The sequence below is a fragment of the Mustela nivalis genome (assembly GCF_964662115.1).
Source record: "Mustela nivalis genome assembly, chromosome: 16".
NCBI classification, from domain to species: domain Eukaryota; kingdom Metazoa; phylum Chordata; class Mammalia; order Carnivora; family Mustelidae; genus Mustela; species Mustela nivalis.
In genome coordinates, this window is record NC_139035.1 from 57,618,088 (window position 1) to 57,643,472 (window position 25,385).

Genomic DNA, 25,385 nt, shown 5'->3' on the forward strand with positions numbered 1-25,385 from the left:
CATACACACTCTAAAAAAAGAAAGAAAGAAAGAAAGAATACCAACAACAACAACAAAAAAAACAAAACATACACACTCTAACTAGGAATCATTATCCACAGCACCCGGAATCAGCTGGAACAGTGGCACATCAAAAATAAGTACTAGAAAATAAACTGGCCCATGATCTTAATTAGTATGAGAGGCACAATAAAAAGACCCACTATAACCTATTCCACGGAGCAGTGAAGGTGAGCTTTCCAAAACAGAAATAGTGTGGTTTCTAATCACATTTAGAATAAATTCCGAATTCATAAAGCCTTACCTCAGGCCTACTGCTTCTCTGACTTCAAATTGTAGTTGCAATAATTTCCTACTGTATTAGGTTAAAGCGCCATAACAAAGTGTACGCTTAAGGCAGGCACACTGCTAGGTGAGCCAAAAAGCAGGTCTATGACACCCGATAGTCAACCACTGCCTTAAAGTTAGCAGAGAAAATGCAGACATTCGTGAGGAAAACTCGCCTCACATACAACTCCTCAACTATGTCACTCACTAGTAAAAATCCATTCCAGAAAGAAGCAACCATGCACAGCAGACCCTTGCAGATGTGGGCCTGTGGGTGCGTAAGTAAGTACCGCGACTCAGCATCAGTACCGTCTTACGTATTTAACAACCTCCGCTGAGATCACAAATGCGTGTGTCCACTTTAACATGCGATGTCTAGGAGGTTTACTCCAGAAAACCTTCAACTTGCTCGGGAGCTTGTCGAAATCCTCACGATAGTCACTAGCTACAGGATTCTAGAACAAATACTAAAAGTAAATGCACCCAACAAGCAAAGGAGCTGCTAGCTACACTACCTTTTTCTGAGAAATTCGCAAAGCGCAGCCACATCCCCCGAGAGGTTGCCTCGCATCGAGCCACACAGAGCCTCCGACCTGCTTTACACACCTCTCCTCTCCCTTCCTTCCACTCCCCAGTCTCGCCACAGCGAGCTGGGCTGCTGGTGGTGTGCGGCCAGAAGGCAGCACCGACAGGTAGGCTGACATCCCACACAGTGGCCTGGCAGGAACACTCTGCCCTCCAGAAATATCCTACATTGGGTGGCGACGAACGGACCCTATCAAATCCTCCTATGAGCTCCAGGTGTGAAACAAAGAGAAAGAATCCAAGATAAATGAAAGATTCCAATACCAGCCATGAAACAGTCTAAATCGTGAGAAAGCAGAAGCCGTGAGTCGTAGTCCATACAGAGTACCGCTGCGTCTCCACGTCGACAAAGCACTAGAGGGGCAAGGAACAAGGTGTTTGTTTGCTAAAGGGATGCCATAACCACGTTCCTTGAGCTACATTACATCCTATTCAACACATCCCAATTCTCTGCCTTCTGAAATGGTTTCCTGTTCTTCATCTCTCCTTGGAGCTTTTCTGTAAATCTGCATTCACACCACATGCTCTGCTTCCTACAAGACGATCCTCCTTCAAATCCCCCCCAGACCTGTTCTGTCTTCCCCAACTCAATAAACCACACACCATCCATCCAGCTGCTCAAGCCAAACACCTGGGCGGGTTAAAAAAAAGAAAAAACTGGGGGTGCCTGGGTGACTCAGTCGTTAAGCGTCTGCCTTCGGCTTGGGTCATGATCCCAGCATCCTGGGATAGAGCCCCACATCAGGGTCCCTGCTCCGCGGGAAGCCTGCTTCTCTTTCTCCCCCTTCCCCTGCTTGTGTTCCCTCTCTCACTGTCTCTCTCTCTCTCTCTGTCAAATAAATAAATAAAATCTTAAAAAAAAAAACTTATTATGGATATTTTCAAACATTGACAAAATGAAGAGAACGGTACCTATGACCCAGCCCTGGGGAGTGTCAACAACTTATCAAGTATGCTTTACCTACTCCCCACCATATCCCAGATCAAAGAAGTTAATCCCTGATTTTTTTCTTTTTCCCTTCAGCCCGCACAACCAACTTACAGGAAAGCCTTACTGTTATTTCTAAAACTTATCCCGAACCCATCACTTTCTCATTTTCATTGATATCGCCTTAATGTAAGTCACCATCATTTCTCAACTACACTATCAAAACAGCATCTTTACTGGTCTCCCTGCTTCCGCTTTTGCCCCCGAGTTCAATTCCAAAAAGCAGCCAAGATGAACTTTAAAAATGAGAAATCAGCTATGTGTGGTTTTCTATTACATTCAGAATAAACTCCAAATTCACAAAGCCTTCCATCAGGCCTGCCTCCTTCTCTGGCCCCATTATGTAACCTCTCAGTCCTGCCAAGCCACACGGGCCTTCTTTATGCCCTATGAACTCCAAGCTCGGTCCTGCCATAGGGCCTCTGCATGAGTTGTTGCCCTGGCCTGCAACACCCTTTGCCAGACTGCCACCTCGCTGGCTCCCTGCTGTCTTTTGGACCTCAGCTCCAATGTCGCATCCTCTGAAAGGCCTTCCGCCCAAGCTACGGTGGTCACTTGATCTCTTGCTACCACATCACCATTTGAATTCTCCATGTAACTTTGATTACCACCATTTGCTACTTTTATCTCTCTTTTTGAAAAAACTTCTCTCTCCTAAGTATAAGCTGCAGGGAACAGGGATGATAAGACCTTTCCAATACATACATCCATTCTTCTTTTTTTGTAAGAAATCCTAATTTCATTCAGTTACCAACTCCTCTCCTGTGCAGTCATGGGCCCCAGGAGAAACGGACCCTTTAATGCTCCAGGCCCAGGGAATGGCAAGAGAGACAGATGAAAAGTCAGATATCCCTTGCCAGTGACTACTTCAGAAATGAGTGTCTGGCCTTATTCCGGCCAAGAGTTATAGGTAAGGTTCATGAGAGGCTTCTGAAAAAGTTGTCCCTGCTCCTGTAAGAATCACGGAAGTCGGGGGCACCTGGGTGGCTCAGTGGATTAAGCCACTGCCTTCGGCTCAGGTCATGATCTCAGGGTCCTGGGATCAAGCCCCGCATGGGGCTCTCTGCTCAGCGGGGAGCCTACTTCCCCCTCTCTCTCTCTGCCTGACTCTCTGCCTACTTGTGATCTCTCTCTCTGTCAAATAAATAAATAAAATCTTAAAAAAAAAAAAAAAAGGAATCACGGAAGTCCTAGTCTTTTCCTCCCTCTGGTCATGAATGAAGAAACATGGTGGCATACCCTATCTACTGAAGAACAGTCTTTGGGATGAAGTCCACACTGCTGTTTATACAGAGGAGACAGAAGGAAAGAACTTATGTCCTTGATGACACAGTTGAATCTTCTAATCAACCAACCTGTGAGTGCATACTACCTGCCTTCCTTCTATATAAGCTAATGAATGTCCCTGTGATTTAAGTCAGTTTAGGCTAGATTTTCTATTACCCGGAGGTGAAAATACATATAGGGGATTCATGCACCTTCTCATGGCTATACGTGCAGCACCTAGAAGAATGCCTAGAACAGGGTGGACACTGACCAAAGACATGTTGAATGAGTAAATGGAGAAGTCAAAAATAATAACTACTAAAGGAGAAAGAATCCTAAAGTAGTTATTCCCCATTTAGCCTCCTTAGCTCTAAAGACAATAAATCTTTAAGAAAGGGATCTATGTCAGTACTAGTAAGTAAACACAAAGATGTTCTTGATGAAGGTTTTAAAGTGTCAACACTGGAATAGGTCACCATCATTACAAACGGAAAATGCCACTTTCAACAAGCACGCATACATTTATGAAGACTTACAGTTTCTTGGGGTTCCGTCTCTTCCCATGCTCCCCAACCATCATCTTCCCAGTCTGATTTACCTATTATTAAAAAAGATGAAAAGTGCTTACATGAAGTACAGAGCTTGAAATACTTGACTAAACATTTCCTCTAAACAGAATAGAACCAACACCTGATAAATAAATACTATGTAAATATGTATGTCCTTAAGGATTTTGTGATCTAATGTAGGGAAGAGTGAGAGACATGACAAAATACAGGGAGGAGTCACCTTAAACTAAGTCTTTAAAAAGCACCAAGGCACTTTTCAAATATACTTGAAAAAAAGGTCAACATGAACAAAGGCAGAAAGCGGTAACTCACATAGAGGAGTAATCAAGCAACAACTAACACGTACTCGGCATTTCTATGTGTCTAACTGCTTTATAGACATTAATTCACTTAAGCATGACAAGGATTCTCTATCATCCCCTTACTACAGTGAGAAAACCAGATTATTTAATTTATAAAGCCTGACCAAGATCACAGAGGATTAAGTGGCAGAGTGGGGTTGAAATCAGCGCTTCCAGAGTTCCAAAGCCCACACTCACAAGTATTCTGCTATATACTTTCTCCTGGTTTATGAAGAGGCATAGAAATTTGGAAACATGGAGCTTACAGTTAAGGCCAAAACAAGTTTATTATATATTATTTTAAAATAGAAGCATTCCCTTGATATCAAAATTTAGAAGTTTTTTTTCATAACTTGGAAAATTACAGCTTGTTCTTCGGCAATCTTATTCACTTAGGCAATTTCTTTATTCTGCTAATTTCTCCAATATACCAAAAACAACTGCCTTATTGTGGGCTGATGGCAACTAAGCCATCCCATCTAGAGAGTTTTAAAAAATGCTGTTTTTCTTTTTTTGTTGTTGTTTGTTTTTTATTGTATTATGTTAATCATCATATAATACATTTTTGGTTTTTGATGTAGTGTTCCAAGATTCATTGTTTATGGACCACACCCAGTGCTCCATGCAATGCGTGCCCTCCTTAATACCTACCACCAACCAGGCTGACCCAACCCTCCCACCCCCAGCCCCTCCAAAACCCCCAGTTTGTTTCTCAGAGTCCACAGTCTCTCATGGTTTGTCTCCCCCATCATTCCTGTTCGAGAAAGCAAAGTACCTCAAAAAGCTTATCACTCTAAAATCCGTGATTCAATTTTAATATTGCTATAAAAAGAATATATCGAAATACCACCACCTCGGAAAGACCACACAAAATTGCAAACCCTTCATGGGGCCAGCGAATGATTCACTCATTCATTCATTCACTCAACAAACACAGTATCTTTAGTGTGTTGGCCACTGTGCTAAGTGCTGGAGAGACAAAAGAAAATAAGCCTTCAAAAAGCTTAGTTGGCACACATAACCTTCACTGAATGTTGTACAATACTATAAAAATGTATTATTTCTCTTCTATATTGGAATAAAAAGTACCTGACTCAATTCACAAATGACTCATACAATCAAACACAAGACAGTAGCAATTTGGATTTCCTGCCCCTGCAGAGACCCAGGATCTCTAAATGCCGTAATTCAAAACATCCAGGAAGAGAAGTCCTTGAAAAATACTTTCTTTATATAAGAAATTTGTGTTAGTGAAGGTTTTTTTCCACTTCTCAAGGCCCCTGACTGAGAAATTTCTATTAACAAGAGAGAAAAGGGGACTCAATCACACACCTCCTATCACGGGAATACATTTTCTAAAGAAGTTCATGGTACAAACAGAGTTGAAAGGAAGGTGAAACAGAACTATTACTCAGGAATGTTCAAGATGTGTTTGAAGGTTGGCCTGGAATCCTAAATCTATTTATAATACTATAGGAAAATGCATTCTAGATTCTATTCAACTTAAAAATAGAAAACATTAATTCTATTTCATGGATTTTATTTGAGAGAGAAAGCAAGAGAGCACAGGAGGAGAGGGAAAGGGAGAAGCAGACTTGCCGTTGAGCAGAGAGCCCAATGCAGGGCTTGATCCCAAGATCCTGGGACCATGATCTGAACCAAAGACAGACACTTAACCAAGTGAGCCACCCAGGCATCCCAACATTTTTTTTAAAGAAAACATTTGCAGGGGGGCGCCTGGGTGGCTCAGTGGATTAAGCCGCTGCCCTCGGCTCAGGTCATGATCTCAGGGTCCTGGGATCGAGTCCCACATCGGGCTCTCTGCTCAGCAGGGAGCCTGCTTCCTCCTCTCTATGCCTGACTCTCTGCCTACTTGTGATCTCTCTCTCTGTCAAATAAAATAAAATCTTAAAAAAAAAAAAAAAAAAAAAAAGAAAACATTTGCAAACTGGGCACTACCCTTATATCTATTTCTACTCTGTGCTGGTAATAGAAATTTTGCAGCCTCCCAAGTTCTGTTGAAAATCTTCTGATACTATTTTGCAGATTGCTATTTGACAGTTACTGTCAGCAGTTAAAAAACGTTGGAATCTTAGCACTAGACCAAGGTTATTTCTTATGCTTTCAAACTATGCAGCAGGCCAAGCACATTATTGGAAAAAAAAAAAAAAAAAGGATGGTGTATATAAAAAAAATAGTTGATGAATGTCTAATCAAGCTGCCATTCAAGTAAATGATTTTATTCAGGCAGACGTTCCCTCTGGTAACTTTTCTATAAAGGGTGGTTTCTTCAGTTGATTCCATTATCAGTGTTTTTAAATTGATCCTTAATCAGGGTTGTGGATAACAAAAGCAATGTATTTAATATATATTAAAAAACTGTCCCTATTTAACACCAATATGAACTGTTACTTTAAGACCTTAAGATTTATAAATTCTACATACTCATGACAAAATAACACTTTTTATTATCACTTACTATAAAGCTGAAAATAGTTCACCATGATTGTCTTAGAATAAATAGATTAAAATTACCCTGGCCCATTAGAATTTTCTTTTTTAACTCGTTTTGTAATTTATAACAAAATCACTCATAGGAGATTTTGAATTTTAATACCAAGCTGTGGTATAAGTCAGTTTAACAAAGTGTATTATAGAATAAGTGCACCAGAATATACAAATACACTGTTTGGGGTGGCTAGGGTCCAGTGTGAAAATTCCAAGCACTCCACAAAGCACTAAATCATAAAGCCAATGGCACTTACCCAGTTTGCTTACTGAGCTAAGCAGCACTCATCTCAAAGGCCAGACTAAATGATAAGGTAATTTTAAGTGTTTTCCCCCACTTACTAAATAAGTAAGTCCCAAGCACCTAAACTGAAAAGCAAGTCTTTTAACCGTCATCAGCTTCCTATGTCTTTCATTTTGCTTAAGTCCAATTCAACAAAGTTGATCAGAAAATTAAAAGAATGGGATTCACACTCACTGCTTTAATAAAACCAGTTATGGTCTCTTCTGCAGCTTCCTCTCTCTAGGTAGCCTTAAAAACTCTGCAAGAAGTGCAAATAATGAATTAGGGCTGACTGACGTTTCAGGGTGGGCTTCGATCTGCACATCGGAAGCAGACTGTCCACGGATCGCTCTAAACACACTAACTTCAAAGATAAACTTTAATGCCAATCTAATCTGATCCTAAATATCCTTTTTTTTTCCCTTTGCCTGCCACCCCCCTTCTATTCTTTCTCTCCAGTCAGACTGTTCACTCACTGTAGGCACTTAGCAGCACTGTCCAATAAAAATATAATGCAAGCCACATATTCAATTTTATTTTTTTTTTAAGACTTTATTTATTTGACAGAGAAAGACACAGGGGGAGAGGGAACACAAGCAGGGGGAGTGGAAGAGGCAGAAACAAGCCTCCCGGCAAGCAGGGAGCCCAACATAGTGCTTGATCCCAGGACCCTGGGACCATGACCTGGGCCGAAGACAGATGCTTAATGACTGAGCCACCCAGGCGCCCACACACATTCAATTTTAAATGTATCTGTAGCCACATTTTTTTTGTTTGTTTGTTTGGTGGGCAGCAAAGCAAAATTTATTGAGCAATGGTACAAAGCTCCCCAAAGGGGGAAGGGACCCAAGAGGGTTTCCCCAGTAGCCACATTTTTTTCAAGATTTTACTTATTTATTTGACAAAGAGAGAGGTCACAAGTAGGCAGAGAGGCAGGAACAGGCTCCCCACTGAGCAGAGAACCCAGTGTGGGGCCTCCATCGCAGGACCCCAAGATCATGACCTAAGCCAAAGACAGAGGCATAACCCATTGAGTCACCTAGGTGCCCCCTCGTAGCCACATTTTAAAAGAAGGGGAAAAAAGGCAAAACTTTAAGAATAGATGTTACTTAATATAATACAGCCAAGATATCATCTCAATATGCAGTCAATGTTAAATTATTCATGAATATTTTACTTTTTACCGCATACTAAGTCTTCAAAATCTGATGTATATTTTACATTTAAAGCACATCTGTTTGGTCCAGTCATATTTCAAGTGTTCAAAAGTCTATGTGGCTAGTGGCTACAGTATGAGACAACACAGGTCTAAAATAACTCTTAGGTCTCTGGTGTCAGGTTGTTGGGGTTGGATACCCAGTTTTACCCCTAAAAAGGTTATATAACCTCAGGCAATTTATTTAATCTCTTACTGTCTCAGTTTCCTCTTTAGCAAAATGGAGTTAATAACTGTACTTCATACCATTGTTAGAGTTACTATATCCGAAGCACTAGGAACAGTGCTTAGCATATAGACACTCTTAACACTGTTAAAATTATCATTCTCCATCCAGTGGGATTTTTTTCCTGGGATGCAGGGGTGGCTCAATGTTCACAAATCAATTAACATGATTCACATCAATAAGAGAAAGGGTAAAAATCATAGGATCATTTCAATAGATGTAGAAAAAGCATTTAGCAAAGTACAACATCCATTCATGATAAAAACCCTTCACAAAGTAAGTTTAGAGGGAACATACCTCAACATAATAAAGGCCATATATGGAAAACCCACAGTGAATAATGGGGGAAAACTGAGAGCTTTTTCCCTAAGAGGAACAAGAAAAGGATGTCCATTCTCACCACCTCTATTCACTACAGTACCAGAAGTCCTAGCTACAGCAATTAGACAGAATAAAGAAATAAAAGGCATCTGAATTGGTAAGGAAGAAGTAAAACTCTATTTGCAATTGACATGGTACCAGTTATAGAAAACCTAAAGATTCCACTAAAAAACTACAACTGATAAATTAATTCAATAAAGTCACAGGACACAAAAACAACATACAGAAACCTATGGCATCTCTATACACTAATATTGAAGCAGCCAAAACAGCAATTAAGAAGACAATCTTATCCATAATTGCAACAAAATCAAGATACCCAGGGATAAACTTAACCAAGGAGGTAAAAGACATGTACTCTAAAAACTATAAAACACTGATGAAAGAAATTAAAGACAACACAAATGGAAAGAGATACTATGTTCTTGAATTAGAACAAATATTGTTAAAATGTCCATACTAGACACTGCGATGAACACACTCAATCCCTATCAAGATAGCAAGAGCACTTTTCACAGAACCAGAACAATCCTAAAATTTGTATGGAACCACAAAAGACCCAGAATAGCTCCCCTCCTCTTGAGGGGAGGAAAAAAAACCAAAAACCAAAAACAAAAAAACCCCAATAACGTGAGGTACCACCATTCCAGATTTCAAGATATACCACAAAGCTGCAGTAATCAAGAGTATGATACTGGCACAAAAATACGCGCACAGATCAAGAGAACAGAACGGAGAGCCCAGAAATAAATCCATGATTATATGGTCATTAATCTTCAGTAAAGGAGGAAGAATATGCAATGGGAGACCGTGTCTTCAACAAATGGTGCTGGGAAAAGGGGACACCTACATGAAAAGGATGAAACTGGTCCACTTTCTCCCACCACACACAAAAATAAACTCAAAATGAGATAAAAGAGCTAAATGTAAGACCTGAAACCATAAAAATCCTACAAGAGAACACAGGCAGTAATTTCTCTGACATCCGCCGAAGCAATATTTTTCTAGGTTGTGTCTCCTGAGGCAAGGAAAACAAAAGCAAAAATAAACTGTTGGGACTATATCAGAGTAAAAAACTTCTGCACAGCAAAAGAAACAGTCAACAAAACTAAAAGACAACCTATTGCAAAGGAAAGGATGTTTGCAAATAACATATCTAATAAAGGGTTAGTATCCAAAATATATAAAGAATTTATACACAACACAAACTCAACACAAAACAAAGAATCCAATTAAAAATGGACAGAAGACACGAACACACATTTCTCCAAAGAAGACATACAGATGGCCAACAGACACATAAAAAGATGCTCAACATCACTCATGAGGGAAATGCAAATCAAAACGCAATGAGATATCACCTCACACCTGTCCAAATAGCTAAAATCAAAAACACAACAACAAGGATTGGTGAGAATGTGGAGAAAAGGAACTCTTGTGCACAACTGGTGGAAATACAGAAGGGTGCAGCCACTGTTTAATTGTTCCTCAATTAAAAAACAGAATTACCATATGAATGGACATTCATGGATCCATGGATTACCAAGGATGAATGGATAAAGAACAGGTGGTACACACAAAGAGTGGAAGATCAGCCATAAAAAAAGAATGAAATCTTACCATTTACGACATCATGGATGAATCCAAAGGGTATAAGGTTAAAAGAAATAAGTCAGGGAAAGACAAACACCAGGATTTCAACTGTATGTGGAATTTAAGAAACAAAATAAGCAAAGGGGGGGGGAGACAAACTAAGAAACAGACTGTTAAGTATAGAGAACAAACTCATGATTACCAGCGGGGAGGGGGATAGGGGGAGGGGTAATATAGGAGATGGGGATCAAGGAGCGCATTTGTGATCAGCACTGGGTGATGTAAGGAATGGCTCAATCAGTCGCTATATGGTACACCTGAAGCTAATATACCACTGTATGTTATTAATACTGGAATTAAAATTAAAAAAATAAAAAACTTACCTATAAAGAAACTTCTAAAAAATGGGAAACATTGTCATTGGAGAAGTCTAAAAATAGATTATGAGACTGCTTTCCTAGTCTTGCTACTTTCATGCTATGATTCATGTGCCGGATATGGTTCCTAAAGCAGTTACTTTACAACAATACTACATCAGAACAGCATCCGGCTATAAGCTAAGTATTTCAAAGCTCATTTTTTTAAAAAGACTTTATTTATTTATTTGAGAGAGAGCGAGCGTGCACGCAGCAGTGAGGGGGAAGAGCAGAGGAAAAGGGAGCAGCAGACTCCCTGCTCAAAGGGAGCCCAATGCAGGGCTCAATCCCAGGACCCTGACATCATGACTTGAGCCAAAGTCAAAGACAGATGTTTAACCCACTGAGCCACCCAGGCATCCCTTAACGGCTCATGTTTTAACTGGGGGTTCCCATCCCATTTCCTGTACAACCTAAACTAAAAAAATGGCACTTCCAAGTACATGAGACATTTCTGCTTAGTTTTGAATCTTTTACTTTGGCGGTGTGGGGGTGGGTGTGTGCGAACCTTTATTGAACGGTGAACTTCCTTTAAAATCAATTTTCATACCCTTAGCCAATTTCCTTTTATTTATCTAGTTTTTTAAAGATTTTATTTATTTGACAGACAGAGATCACAAGCAGGCAGAGAGACAGGCAGAGAGAAGGGGGGCGGGGGAAGCAGGCTCCCTGCTGAGCAGAGAGCCCAATGCGGGGCTTGATCCCAGGACCCTGAGATCAGGACCTGAGCCGAAGGCAGAGGCTTTAACCCACTGAGCCACCCAGGTGCCCTGCCAATTTCCTTTTAAATTCACAGAAACTCAAGGACTACGTTGAAGATTTGAGTCTTTGCAGAAGTTTGCCAGCTTAAAATATTTCATCAGTCCACCTCATTTGATGAGCGTTCATTCAAGTTTTTTACCACATCTTGAATTATACTTGTTCTTTACATTAAAAAAATTCATAAGCTGATCTCTAACCAACGTATATGACTTGAAAAGAAATAAAAACAGGCAAGATGAATAAATAGTAACAAAAAGCAACTACTTCCTCACTGATTAGTCATTTGACTTTTCAACCCTGAACTTTATACCTGTCACTGAAGATGACTATCGTGATCTAGAGGAATTGATAACATACGCACCAACTGTTGTTCTTATCCTGAATAAGTTCAACGTTTTGCCTGAATGTGTAAAACCACTCACTGACTTGAACTTCAACATGTAAAATGTAACTATACCTCCTTCTGGAAAGAATTTTTTCCCCTGAAGAGATCAGATTACACTAGTATAAAAAACTCTTCAGTCTCTCACTTGTTAAATGATATAATCATTGAAACATAGAGAAAACACATTTTAATGCAATCATCAAAAATTACAGTTTTCTTTTTTAGGGGTATTTCCAGTGAATGAATTATTCCACCAACAAAAGCTCAAATAAGAAATTCAACTTCTGTTTTCCATAGTTCTTTTTAATTCCCAATATATCTTATTTCGATCTGCTTCTGAACAGCCTGTCCCCATAAACTGAGTGTGTTTCTCATAGAAGAAGAACCTGAAGCTAGAAAGGAAATTGAATCCTGAAGTGGGCAATTAGTTTGGCAATATTTGCTTTTTCCAATATGACTATGTCAAGATCAAAAACCAAATGAGAAACTGGAATTATTAAGTGTTAGGAAAAGGATGACTTAATTTAATCTCCATGGTCTAATAAAATATCTTATTAGCACAGAAGCACATCCATTTCCATTCTTCTGAGACAAGAAAAAAAAAACAGAAAATGTACTTGTTTCTGTAAGGAGAAGGAACCTCTAGACCTTACGACTTGTAAATAATTTAAAAACTTCAACAAATCTTACCTGGCTCTCCTTGGCCAGGCAAAGAAGCCATCACTTACTAACCCAAAGTAAAAAATAACTAAAGAATAGAGAAGCTGCTTCCTAATTTCTTATGCCTTGGAATTATTAATCTACTTCTAAGGAAGTGGGAAAATAAATTTCATATTAGCATTTTCTTTTCAGCACCTAAAAATATATAACTATCTAAAATGAGGCCATCCCAATTCAGGAAACAGAGCTTCTTTCAGACCACCATCACTAAATCATACTAGATCTTAAAGGCCCTTTTAGTTCTATTTTTTATTTTATTTTATTTATTTATTTGATAGAGAGAGAGAACACAAGCAGGCAGAGTGGCAGGCAGAGGAAGAGAGAGAAGCAGGCTCCCTGCCAAGCAAGGAGCCTGATGCAGGCAGACAGGACAGGATTCCAGACCCAGCTGGGATCATGACCCCAGCCGAAGGCAGCCGCTTAACCGACTGAGCCACTCAGGAGTCCCAAGGGCCCTTTTAGTTCTGGAATTCTAATGATCCCTGTTGTCAAATAAGTGACCTCTCATATCACATAACAAAGTATGCCCTAATAGACAATTCACAAAATGACAGAACTGAAAGTTCTAAAAAGCTCTAAAAAGTTTATAAAAATAAACATGCTCCCTTTGGCCAAAAACCTAAGAAATCTTTAGAACCACCTTAACAAAAGCAACAAAACAAAACAATCCATATAAGCAATGAAATTTAATTGACTGATTCCATGTTCTATTTTCTTTTAAAGGACTAAAGGCAATAATATATTATATTAGAAAAAAACTGCATCCTTTATAATTGTTTCCTACAATGCCAGGTTACACATGTGTATCCAAAGCAGCAGAAAGAGATGAACATTGCTAACAGGGTAAGGGTACACCATTATGATATATGGGTGAAGGTATGTAAACAATGCTAGCTATTTTGGTACTTTCTGCATATTCTAAATCAACACTATTATTTAACCCATTCTAATATTCAACTAGTCTCTGTGAGAAAACTTTCTTCATATTTAAATTCTTCAAATACCAGCTTAACTTTGCTATTACCTGCTGTTTAAAAAAAAAAAAAAATACAGATAAAGCCTGACAATAATCTTACTATCACATGAGAACCATTATTCACTTATCAGTAAAGCAAAAGTCAAGGGAACTGATAACATAGAATGACAACATACGTAAATGGGCATTTCTATTTAACATGGATAGGAATGACCCTGACGAATTTTTAGAGTAATCTGGCAACTGAAACCAGCATTTAAAATGTGAATTTCTATTATTCGGCAATTCCAATCCTGGAAATGTACATATAGAAATACCAATATCCTGGGCACCTGGGTGGCTCAGTTGGTTAAGCATCTGCCTTCACCTCAGGTTGTGATCTTGGAGTCCCAGGATCGAGTCCCACATCAGGCTTCCTGCTCAGTGAGGAGTCTGCTTGTTCTCTCTCTCTCTCTCAAAAAATTAAATATCTTTAAAAAACAAACAAACCAATATCCTACATAAAGACATGCAGAAGGATGCTTATTGGAGCATTTTCTTATAGCAAAAATTTTGGATACGATCTAAGTGTTCATTGATAGGGAAATAGTAAAATATAGCCTTGTAGAGTCTTCATTGGGACACTGCACAGCCTTTAGAAAGAATGCTACAGAGTTGCATATACAAACTGGGAAAGATATATAATTAAGTACACACACACACACACACACACACAGAGTTCCAGAATACATATATTTTTTAAAAGATTTTATTTATTTATTTGACAGAGAGAGATCACAAGCAGGCAGAGAGGCAGGCAGAGAGAGAGAGAGGGAAGCAGGCTCCCTGCTGAGCAGAGAGCCAGATGCGGAACTCGATCCCAGGACCCTGAGATCATGACCTAAGCCGAAGGCAGCGGCTTAACCCACTGAGCCACCCAGGTGCCCCCCCAGAATGCTTATTTTTTAAGAGTGAGATAATAAAAATTAAAAAATAAATGCCCAAGCAACAGGTCTGTGTGTTGACAAAGCAGAAAGTCTCAGAGGATTCTCACCACAGCAGCACAACAGAACTTTCTTTGATGATGGAAGTGTTCTGTATCTGTGCTATCCAGGAAGGTACCCACTAGGCATATGTAGTCAATGAGCACTTGAAAAGTAGCTAGTATGACTAAGGAACTGAATTGTTACTTTTATTTTCTATGAAACATAAATTTAAATTACCACATATGACTAGTGGCTACCACACTAAACAGCATGACGCTGAAGTTTTAACACCTAGAAGGTAGGGTATGAGTAGCCAAAAGGTGGTTTCATGTCTGATTTAAAAAAAAAAAAAAAAAAAAGCAATGCGATAATGAGTAACTATGTCTCTCTTGACCTTCTCTTCTGGGCAGTTTATATGTGAGACGTAGGTTCACACGGTACAAAGAAACATGACCTGTGTTCGAAAGACTGTTTCTGGTCTTCTTTTCAAGGGAGAAATATGGGCACGGCACACACTTTAGGATTCAAGGATTCATTGAATCAAAGGATTCAATGATTCCTTTGCATAAGGAAGGTTCATTTAGGGTCTCTATAGCTCCAAGTGGTATTATCATAGCAGTCCTCAAAAATTACTTGCTGTCTTATAATTCCAGGATTGTCACTTTAAGTAAAATCAAATAATGCCTAAGGAATACCAATCTAAGATTACCCCCCCTTCTGGAATACTGCAATGGTCCCCCACTGGTCATTCTGCTTCCACATTCTCCCACCACTCCCATCCATTCTTTCTTTGCTGACATAAAAATGTCTCCAAAATATTAACTGGTTATCCTATTTCTCAGCTCAACCGATTGCCACTGCTAACTCTAGCAAGTTTCAAGCTCCATCACCATTGTTACTGCCTGAGTTCTCTTTACTTCTGAAGGTCCGCATCTGACTTCTAGAAACATCTCCCAAACAGTCACCTACCTCCAGCTTTGAACTACCCAACCTATTCTTTTCACAGCCACCAAATCCATCTGTCCACAACTCAAATCTTGAAATGCTATGCTTTCGTTTAAAACCATCCATGGCGGGGCACCTGGGTGGCTCAGTCGTTAAGTGTCTGCCTTCAGCTCAGGTCATAATCCCGGGATCCTGGAATCAAGCCCCACACTGGGCTCCCTGCTCAGCAAGAAGCCTGCTTCTCCCTCTCCCAGTCGCACTGCTTGTATTCCCTCTCTCGCCGTCTCTCTGTCAAATAAATAAATAAAATCTTTTTTAAAAAATAAAAAATAAACATCAGTGGTTACCCTCTGCCAAATAAAAAATAATTTTTTTTTTAAACCATTAATGGCTACCCTCTGCAGATAGCAGAGGTTCCTAGTAAACTGCAAACAGGTTACAGGTTGAACCAAGATATTAATCCTCTCATCTTTTAAGACAGCCAGGTAGGGCCCGGGGCTACTGGAAAGCAGGTCACTGCCCACCATGAGTAGCTTTATCTATTTTGTATGACCAATCTCTCCATGGCCGTATTAACTGACATAATTTTTTTAAAATATACAGACTTTTTAAAAAATATTTTATTTATTAGACAGACACAAGCAGGCAGAGAAGCAGGCAGAGAGAGAGGGAGAAGCAGGTTCCCTGCTGAGCAGAGAACCCGATGCAGGGCTCAATCCCAGGACCCTGAGATCATGACCTGAGCCAAAGGCAGAGGCTTAACCCACTGAGCCACCTGGGTGCCCGTAACTGACATAATTTTTATTATGTTAAAAACACAACCTAAAATTTACCATCTTAACCATTTTTAAGTGTACAGTTCAGTAGTGCAAAGTATATTCACACTGTTGTGAAACAGATTTCTAGAACTTTTTAATCTTGCAAATATGAAACTCTATACCCACCAAATAAGTCCCCTTTAGTTCTTCCTCCGAAGTCCTAGTAACTCCATTCTAGTTCCCATTTCTATGAATTTAATTACTTTAGTGGAATCATACAGCATGTGTCTTTCTGTGACTAATATATATCATAGCAGTGTCCTCGAGATTCATTCCCATTGTAGCATATTGTAGGAGTCCCTTCCTTGGTAAGGTTGAATAATATTCCACTCTGTGTGTGCGTGTATGAGTGTGTGTTTATCCATTCATTCAACATAAACATTTGGATTACTTCTACTCCTTGGGTTTTGTGAGTAGTGCTCCTATGAACATAGGTGTGCAAATATCTCTGAGACACTGCTTTCAACTCTTTTGGATATATACCCAGAAATGAGATTGCTGGATTATACAGTAATTCCATCTTTTTTTGAGGAAATTCCATAATGTTTTCCATAGCAGTGGGATCATTTTAAAATTCCACCAACAGTGTAGAGCTCCAATTTCTCCACATCCTTGCCAACAGCTGTTATTTTCTTTCTTTTTTTTTTTTAATGATAGCCATCCTAATGGATGTGATCGCTCATTATGATTCCGATTGGCATCTCTCTTATGATTACTGATACCGAGCATCTATTCGTGCTTATTGACCACTTATATGAAATCTTTGGAAAAATGTCTATTCAAGTCCTTTGCCCAGTTTTTAATCAGTTTACTGTTGAGCTACAGTTCTTTATATACTGAGGACACTAATCCCTTATCAGATACATGATTCGCAAATGTTTTCCCCCATTTCATAGGTTGCCTTTTTACTCTTGATCCCATCCTTTGAGTCATGTTTTAAATGTTTTAAAGTTTGATATAGTCCCATTTGTCTGTTTTTGCTTTCGTTCCCTGTGCCTTCTGTGTTATATCCAACCAGAAGTCATTATGAAGTTCCAATGTCATGCAGCCTTCCCCTATGTTTTCCTCTAAGTATTTACAGTTTTAGGTGTTTATGTCTGTAATCCATTTCCAGTTAATTTTTGTATTTGGTGTAAGACAAAGGTCCAACTTCATTCTTTCGTGTTTGGATATGCAGTCTTCCGAATACCATTTGTTGAAGAAACTGTCCTTTTCCCTACTGAGTGATCTTGGTACCCTTGCCAAAGATCATCTGACCATATATGCAAGGGTTTATTTCCAGACTCTAGCCTACTGGTCTATTTGTCTTTATGCCAGTACCAGTTTGACTACCTTGAATTGCTGATTTTCATTATTGCAGTTTTTGTAACGTTTTGAAATCAAGAAGTATAAGCCCTCCAACTTTTTCCTTCTTTTTCAAAACTGCTTTCACTATTCAGATACCAAGTATTTTTTTTATGTGTGCTATAATGGAAAAAGAAAAAAAAAAAGATTGGGAACGACTGAGCCCTATAGAAGACAGCCTTCGAACTTTTTATTTATATATATCCCAAGAGGTTTTCAATGGTATGTATCCCTTGTACGAAAGATGTAATTTCTTAAATACAATAAACATGGTATTTTAATATAAATGTATACCATCCTTCTAAATGTATTCAGTGGATTCTATATACTATAGGAAAATTATGACACACAGCAATGTCTGTTAAAAAATGATGTTCTCTAAAAGTAATTTTTTTCTCCTTAAATTCTTATTTCCATTCCATTTCCTCCAAAGTGCTATTCTAATGTAATATTATTTTTATTATTAATCCAAAAATTTCTCTGCAGAAACATGAACTGAGAAAAGTGTTCTTGTGGTAAGACTCCACATATTAGAATTTTTCTTCTTGACTTATTGCAATTATTATTAAAAGTTGATAACTGAGAAAAACAACACACACGTATCACAAATTTTGATGATGGACATAAAAACAAAAATTATTAGGAAATGTCTCAGAGAGATGGATGGGGGAGTTCACGGTGCCTTGATTAAAGGGGAAATTTTTTTTTTAAACACCCTGAAGCAACTTACTATGATAATATTCAGAATATGTGAAAGATGAGTCTTTAGTGAAATGGGAAAAGGGCAGGTAGAAAACTAGGTACTTTCATAAGAGTACATGGAAATTAATTTATTTTAAACTACCTGTTTCCAATTAACCCTTGGGCAAATTTCCATGTAACTCCAAAGTATTAACTTCCATCTGACGACCCTGTACTGTGTAAAATTTAAGTTCCCGACAATCTCTGCAGCTTCGTCCCTCACCATACCCTACTCTCCCACAATTTGCTACTTGCAGCTTTCTGAACCCCATCCTGTTTCACATCCCTTACTTGACCATTTTCTCTCCATCTGATGGGATAAGACTTGGTAAATCTGATACTTCCTCTCCAACAACTTCCCTGAATCCCCTGTACAGCATGAACTAACACTCCTTCATTCTCCAACTTTCATGTGCCAAATTACAGGACAACACCTGTAACACTCCTGCTACATGCTTATTTCCTTTATTGACAGGAAGCTCCTTGAGGAGAGGAACCTATTTTATTCACCCTTTAAGACCACTTTGTTCTTAGTACATGGGAAGTACTCAACAAACACTAGCTCTATGAAGGAATTAAAGACTACGTTATGTCTCAGTTTCCTCATTGACAAATTTTATCAGCGAGAGCCTCTTCCAATCTTAAATTGCTAACAAAATCCATTCACTCCACAAATTTTCTGAAACTCCTATAAACATTCCCCCCGGTAGGATCGCAAACAAGAGAAAGTTTTTCACAAAGCATAAAAAATGGGCATTTTATGTCCTTTGTAATATCCCATCCTGTAAAGTAATCCCATGATTTCAGGTGATCCTAAAAAGCACACTCTGCTCAGTGACTGTATAAAAACACGACTTTAATTGATGACTCCAACATAACTCCCTGCATGCTTTATCTTCTCTTTCTGGTAAGAGGTGAGAAGGAAAGCTGCCTTACTTTTTTAGTATGTCACTAGGAAATTATTTTCTTATCAAGTAAATTAGGAGATCCACAATACTGTAATACCCATTACCTCCAAATATTCTGATTCTCCCTCTCTGTACATGCATTTCTTTCTCTGCCCAACTTGATTTTAAATATCACAAAGTTCTGGTCTAAAAATCCAGTCTCACTGGAAATTATGCCACTGTAGTTTACGTGAGGACCCCTACTATTACCCATCTCTGAAATTTCAAAGTATGAAACCAAATGTTTTGTCTGAAATAGCATCTGAGTAGAAACAAGTATTAATAGTTATCACTAGTGTAAACATTCAGAAATAGTGAGGTTCTAGACCTCTTTTAAAGCCATAGAAGAGGGACACTTGGGTGGCTCGGTAAGTTAAGCATCTGCCTTCAGTTCAGGTCATGATCCCAGTGTCCTGGGATCAAGTCCTACCTTGGGCTCCTTGCTCAGCAGGGAACCTGCTTCTCCCTCGGCCTGCTGTTCCCCCTGCTTGTGTGCACACTCTCTCTCTCTGACCAATTAAAAAAAAAAAAAAAAAATCTTTAAAGCCACAGAAGATAGTCTCATTTCTCAATTGAAGATACAAAGTAACAAAGTCATTCTGTTATTCTCCGACAATTCAAACATGGAAGAGAGCAGTACTGAGTTCTGGGTGCCCAGGTGCCAGTTATCATTAGGTCTATGCCAGCTGTCCACATTGAAATAATCAAAACAACTAATAAGCCTTGTCAAGATTATCATTATTGTTGTTCTGGTTTTACATATCCCCTATAAATGAGCTGGCATAAGAAATTAAAACTATATAAGCTAGGAAGATAAAAAGATCTCATGACTCCTTTCCCAATAATCATTTATAACACTAATAAATGTGAAGCAAAGCAAGGTCAAACACCATCAATAGGTTAAGGCAGGTCCTACATGAGTAGTTCAGTTTCTCTTAATGAAGAGCCCTTTACAAATTCTATTATTTTTCTTTGTTTGTTTTTTAATAAAACAAGACACGCAGTGATTATGGGAATCTATAGCACTAGTCATCCCTAGAATTCCAAATACATTATTAAGAGTAGGACAAGATATTTTGATGATCTTTATTAGTAAATTAAAGCACTGTTTTAACTGTAAAATATTGGTTTGGCAAAGGGGCTCACTGGTTAAGCTCTTTCTCCATTTATTTTCCACATGAATTGATGAAAGCCCCAATAATACCAATATACACAAACCTAAGAATTTGATTTGAAAGGATAATAAATTAAATCACACTTGTAAGCCTGTAAACACATACAGCAAATTAATCCAGATGCTTAGGGGTATGACTATACACCCCCAACTGCCTGGATTGAGTTCATATCCTTAGACTAGCCTTCACTGTGTGACCTTGGACAAGTATTCAACCTGTATGTGCCTAAATTTTGGCACCTCTAATTGTGCTATACAATATGGTAGGCACTAGCCGCAACTGGAACATTTTAATTAATTTAAGCTTAAATTAAGTAAAATTAAAAATTCAGTTCTTTGGTAGCACTTGCCACATTTCAAGGGCTCAAGAGTTACATGTGGCTAGAGGCTACCATACTGGACAACACAGACACAGGGACAAAAACAAGACAATATGACTCAGAGTAACAAATATGATGGGGGGGGGGGAGGCAGGAATGACTACATTAGATTTAGTGATCAGAAAAGGCCTCCAGGAGGTGTTGACAGCTGAGATGAGACTTGACCAACAAGACGTGGCTAGAATGCAGATCTGCATACAGCCTCCAAAGCAGAGGCAAGAGCAAGGGCACAGGCCTCCAGCACAAATGAGCCTGACTGGTTTAACCACAACAAAGCGTGCCTGAAGCACAAGAGGTAAGCGGAGAGTAAAATGGGGTGCAAGAAGCGGCAGGAGGCAGGGCCTCATGGGCCTTATAAACAATGTAAGACCTTCAGATTTTATATTAAGTGCAATTAAAAGCTATAGAGTTATTAAGGGGCATGTCATGATCTAAATTGTCTTTAAAAGCTCACTCAGGCTGCTTTTGGAAAATAATTACAAGAAGCCAAGAGCGGAAGCAGGAAGTTCTGTGACAAGACGGGTGCCGCTGCCCAGATGGAAGAAGAGCAGGGGAGTGGCAGAGGGATCGAGAAAATGTGTTGTTTCCTCTACATCCCCTGTCCACCGTCCTGGATCCACCATCCTTCACAACCTGGCCCCTTGAAAAACTCAGCTTCTTTGTTTTAGCTCCTCAGTGGCCTGTAAATATGCCTTGTGCCTCCACCAGTCCACAGAAACTGTCCTAAGGTCCCAGCCACCTGCATCTTCCCCAAAGCAATGGGCACTCGTGCATTCTCACCTTAGCCGACCCCAGCTCAGCTGCAACTGCTGACGCTCTGCCGCTTCATCACATCCTCTGCTCCCCGTGCTCCCTGGCACTGCTCTCACCTGGTTTTCCTCCCTTTCTCCGTCTTCTTCTCATTAACCTCTACATGACTCATATACAGCAGCTCCTCTAAGGGTTCATCTTCAGTACTTGGTTCGCTTCACTGCATACACCATCTTGGAGACTGAACCGACCCTTCCGGCCGGTAATCCTCAAATTAACATCGCTGGCCCCGGGTGGGGGGGGGGAATTACTAACTTTTAGACCTCTAGATTGTGTTTGACTGCACTCCCTCCCTTGGACATAATAGAAACAGTTCACATGCAAAAGGTCCAAAGCCTTCCTCCTTCATTCTCTCCCATTAAACATCCTCGCCCAGGCCAAAGGCATTCTCAGCAATTTCCGTCATCAGCTACGCCCCCACCACCGGATGGATCTTCACCAGGTCCTTCAGACTCTACCTCCTGAATGGCTTCCCACTCCTATCTCTTCCTCTCAAGTCCTGCGGAGGTGATTTTAGTTCAAGCTCACCAGGCTTCTTAGGATTTTTGGCACAACCTCCCACCAATCTCCCTGCTTTCCATCTTGCCACACTGCCACCAAGGCACAGAACAGGTATCCAAAAACGTGGCTGAATGCGAGTACAAACCTGACCATGTCCTTTCCCTGCTGGAAGTCTTTCACAGGCGTCCCACTACTTCCGTAGGTCTCTCCTGAGCAAACAAACCCCTTACCACCTTATAGCCTCATCTCCCCACACCCCCGTCTTCAGGCAGGCAGCTCTTCTTAGTTCTCTAAATGTCACCTCATTTCAGGCCTCCCTTCCTTGCACATCCTATGACCTCTCCCCTATGCTTCGAAGGTGGGCTTCCGTATGACCACTTCAGGGAGGGTCCGCTAGTGCCAATACCTACATGTGCATGTATGGATAGATAGACACACGTGTATCAATCACACCGATGGCTGTTAATTTTTGTCCCCGTAAACCACAGCTCCTAGAGGGCAGAGACCGCCCCCCTGACTTGCTCTGCAGCACTACTGACCGGCACAGAGTAAATATGCACCGATCCCTCCGATTTGGTATCTTCTACATTTAAGAAACGGGAAGGAGTTTACTTACTGGGCCTTTTCTCACCATTCCAGTATAGCACAAAATGACCAAAATGACAGCGCGGTACTACAAAACCAAACGTGCTTCAGGTGGGAAACACGAAGAAACCAATAAACACAAATGGGAGAAACGTGGGCAATTCTGAGAAGCTATGCAGGATCTAAGAAACCCACTTGGGACTTCATACCACCTGGACCAGGGCTTACTTAACACTCCTCGGTGATAACGACAGGGGGGAGGCGTCTCTTCGCAGTCCAGGAAATTAACTTTTCCCGGCCTTGTGGCTGTAATTTTCGTTCCCACTGTCGAGTCGCCCTCACCTCCTGGCAGGCTTTCCTTCTATGGGAGACGCTTACTCACCACCTCAGGAGTCACTCACTTGTCAATCAGACATTGATGCTCTACATCTGAATGGTGGGGGAAGGGGCCGGAAGAAGGGAGACCGGGCGACGAGGAACACTTTCAGGAGGGAGGGTGGCAGAAGGCCCCAGGGATGGAGGAGAGGGCGCGGGGTTGAGGCAGCACCGGGGGAGAGCGCTGACAGCTGGCAAGGCACGGGGCGGAGGGTGCGATCGCCGAGCGAGCCGTGCGGCACCGGGCACGGTGGAGGGAGGGGGAGCTGGAGAGGGCTCTCGGACAGGAGGCTGGGGAGGAGGGCGAGGGCAGTGGGGTCGGCAGAAGCGACAGGGCGCAGTTCTGGCCAGAGGGCGAAGGTTCAGGAGAGAGCTGGGCGAGAGGAAGACAACACCGACGCCGCCGAGGCGGACGGAGCTGGAGGACGAGGAGGGGCAGGGGATCATCGCGGTGCGAAGAGGGAAGAGCTGGGGCAACCAGGCGCCCTGAAGGCAGCGGCAGCGGGGCGGCTGGGAGACCCGAACCCGCGAGGGAGAGGGCGAAGGGGGAGCCGAGGGGCACTTACTGGGGTCCCTCCGCACGGCGCCGCTGGGGGTCTCCTCCCGCAGGTGAGGGAAGAGGAAGTCCCGGGCGGCCTGGAGGTCCTGGAAGTAGCAGAACTGGACAATGGAGCAAGCCATGGCTCCGGGAACCCCGCTCGGCACCCACCGCACCTCACCACGCCCTGCCCCCCGAGACCCCACGGCTTCCACAGCCGAGTCCGCACTGCTTTAGCCGCGCAGGGGCGGGGAAACCAAACCGGAAGCTGTCAGCGCGCTCGGGCCCGCCGTCTCGGAGCGCTGCGCAGGCGCGGGACGGCCCAGGCGCCGGGGGGGGGGGGGCGGCGAGGTCCGAGTCACGTGACTGGCGGCTGCCGGGGAACCGACGTCGACGTGGACCCTGCCTGCCGGGTTTCGTCCGGGCTCTGCGCCGACACCCGGGAACGAACCCTTTTATTCGTTCTGGCTTTAAGCCAGAGATGACCTAATTGGACGTTGAGCCCGCCAGCCTTTGAGTCATTTAACCAATCTTATTGATGTCCTACTGTTGGCACGATCCTGATATTCCAGAGAAGAATCCCTGTGCAGCTCAGCGCAGGCCGGAGGGGACGGTCCACCACCCAAGCCTCCGAGTTTGAAGAGCTCGCTTTCTCTTTTGCGAATCAGCCCCGTGAAGATTAACGTTTAAATGCTCCTCCTGCAAATTCCCGTAGTACTATGCACGGCCTAATACAGTGACGTTGTATTACAGACTTTTAAGTTTTGGACACCCACTTGGTTTTTCATTCATTGTAACGTTCATCCGTCCATTCAGCAAATACTTGTTGCTGGTCTTTTCTATGCCAACCACGCGAAGCGCTGGGTATGAAGCAGAGAATAAAAGGGATGAAATACTTGTTCCACGGGGCTAAAATTTTAGTGGCAGATAGGTATTGAGCAATTAATGACTCAACCATTTAACTGAAATCGTGACAATGCTAGGAAGGGGAGAAGGACTAAGCGGTTGGACAGAACATGACAGGGGACCCTTACATAGTGGTTGTCTCTTTAGTCTTGTTGGGGTGGGTGTGGAGGGTTGCCGAATCAGGAGCAGACTTTGTTGTGTAAACTCTTGGAGGTTGGGATCTCATTTAACTCCTCTTTGTATCCACAGTGTCTAGCATAGGACCGGCAGGTAGTGCTTAATAAATATTTACTGAAGGAATAAGTGGAATGGAATGTCTGCACAAAGTAGAGTAGCCCACTTTTATTACATGGCACTTTATATTTTTTTAAGTATTTTTCTGACCATTGTTTGGGGTAGTCACAGTGCCATCCTGATAGAGTGTGGCTTATCTCACTTTTTTTTTTTTTAAAGATTTTATTTATCTATTTGACAGAGAGAGAGATCATAAGTAGGCAGAGAGGCAAGCAGAGAGAGATGAGGAAGCAGGCTCCCTGCCGAGCAGAGAGCCGGATGCGGGGCTTGATTCCAGGACCCTGAGATCATGACCTGAGCTGAAGGCAGAGGCTTTAAACCACTGAGCCACCCAGGCGCCCCACTCTCACTTTTTTTTTAAAATAAAGAAATTAACCTAAATGTTGTTGAGAAGACTCTTGAAGTTCATTTATGTAATTTTTTCCTAAAAAACAAAAAGGAATGATTTTAATGTTAGCACAAAGCACCATAGACACTCACATACTTCCCAAAACCCAAAACAGAAAACTAATGTGGTCAT

The 25,385-nt window shown here is 41.2% G+C and overlaps 1 protein-coding gene across 2 annotated transcripts in view; it reads right to left on the bottom strand.

The window, feature by feature from the left end:
* RAB3GAP2 (RAB3 GTPase activating non-catalytic protein subunit 2) overlaps positions 1 to 23,984 on the bottom strand; it is a 95,880-nt gene extending 71,896 nt beyond the window's left edge. The window contains exons 1-2 of one of the 2 annotated variants that reach the window (XM_082703017.1): positions 23,694 to 23,984; positions 3,703 to 3,764 (exon numbers count right to left, since the gene is read on the bottom strand). In XM_082703017.1, the coding sequence (XP_082559143.1) occupies positions 3,703 to 3,764; positions 23,694 to 23,808 (177 nt within the window). In that variant the 5' untranslated portion in view covers positions 23,809 to 23,984. The remainder of the gene's footprint in view (positions 1 to 3,702; positions 3,765 to 23,693) is intronic. The other variant, XM_082703016.1, reaches the window with a different exon arrangement.
* Positions 23,985 to 25,385: the final 1,401 nt, after the last annotated feature.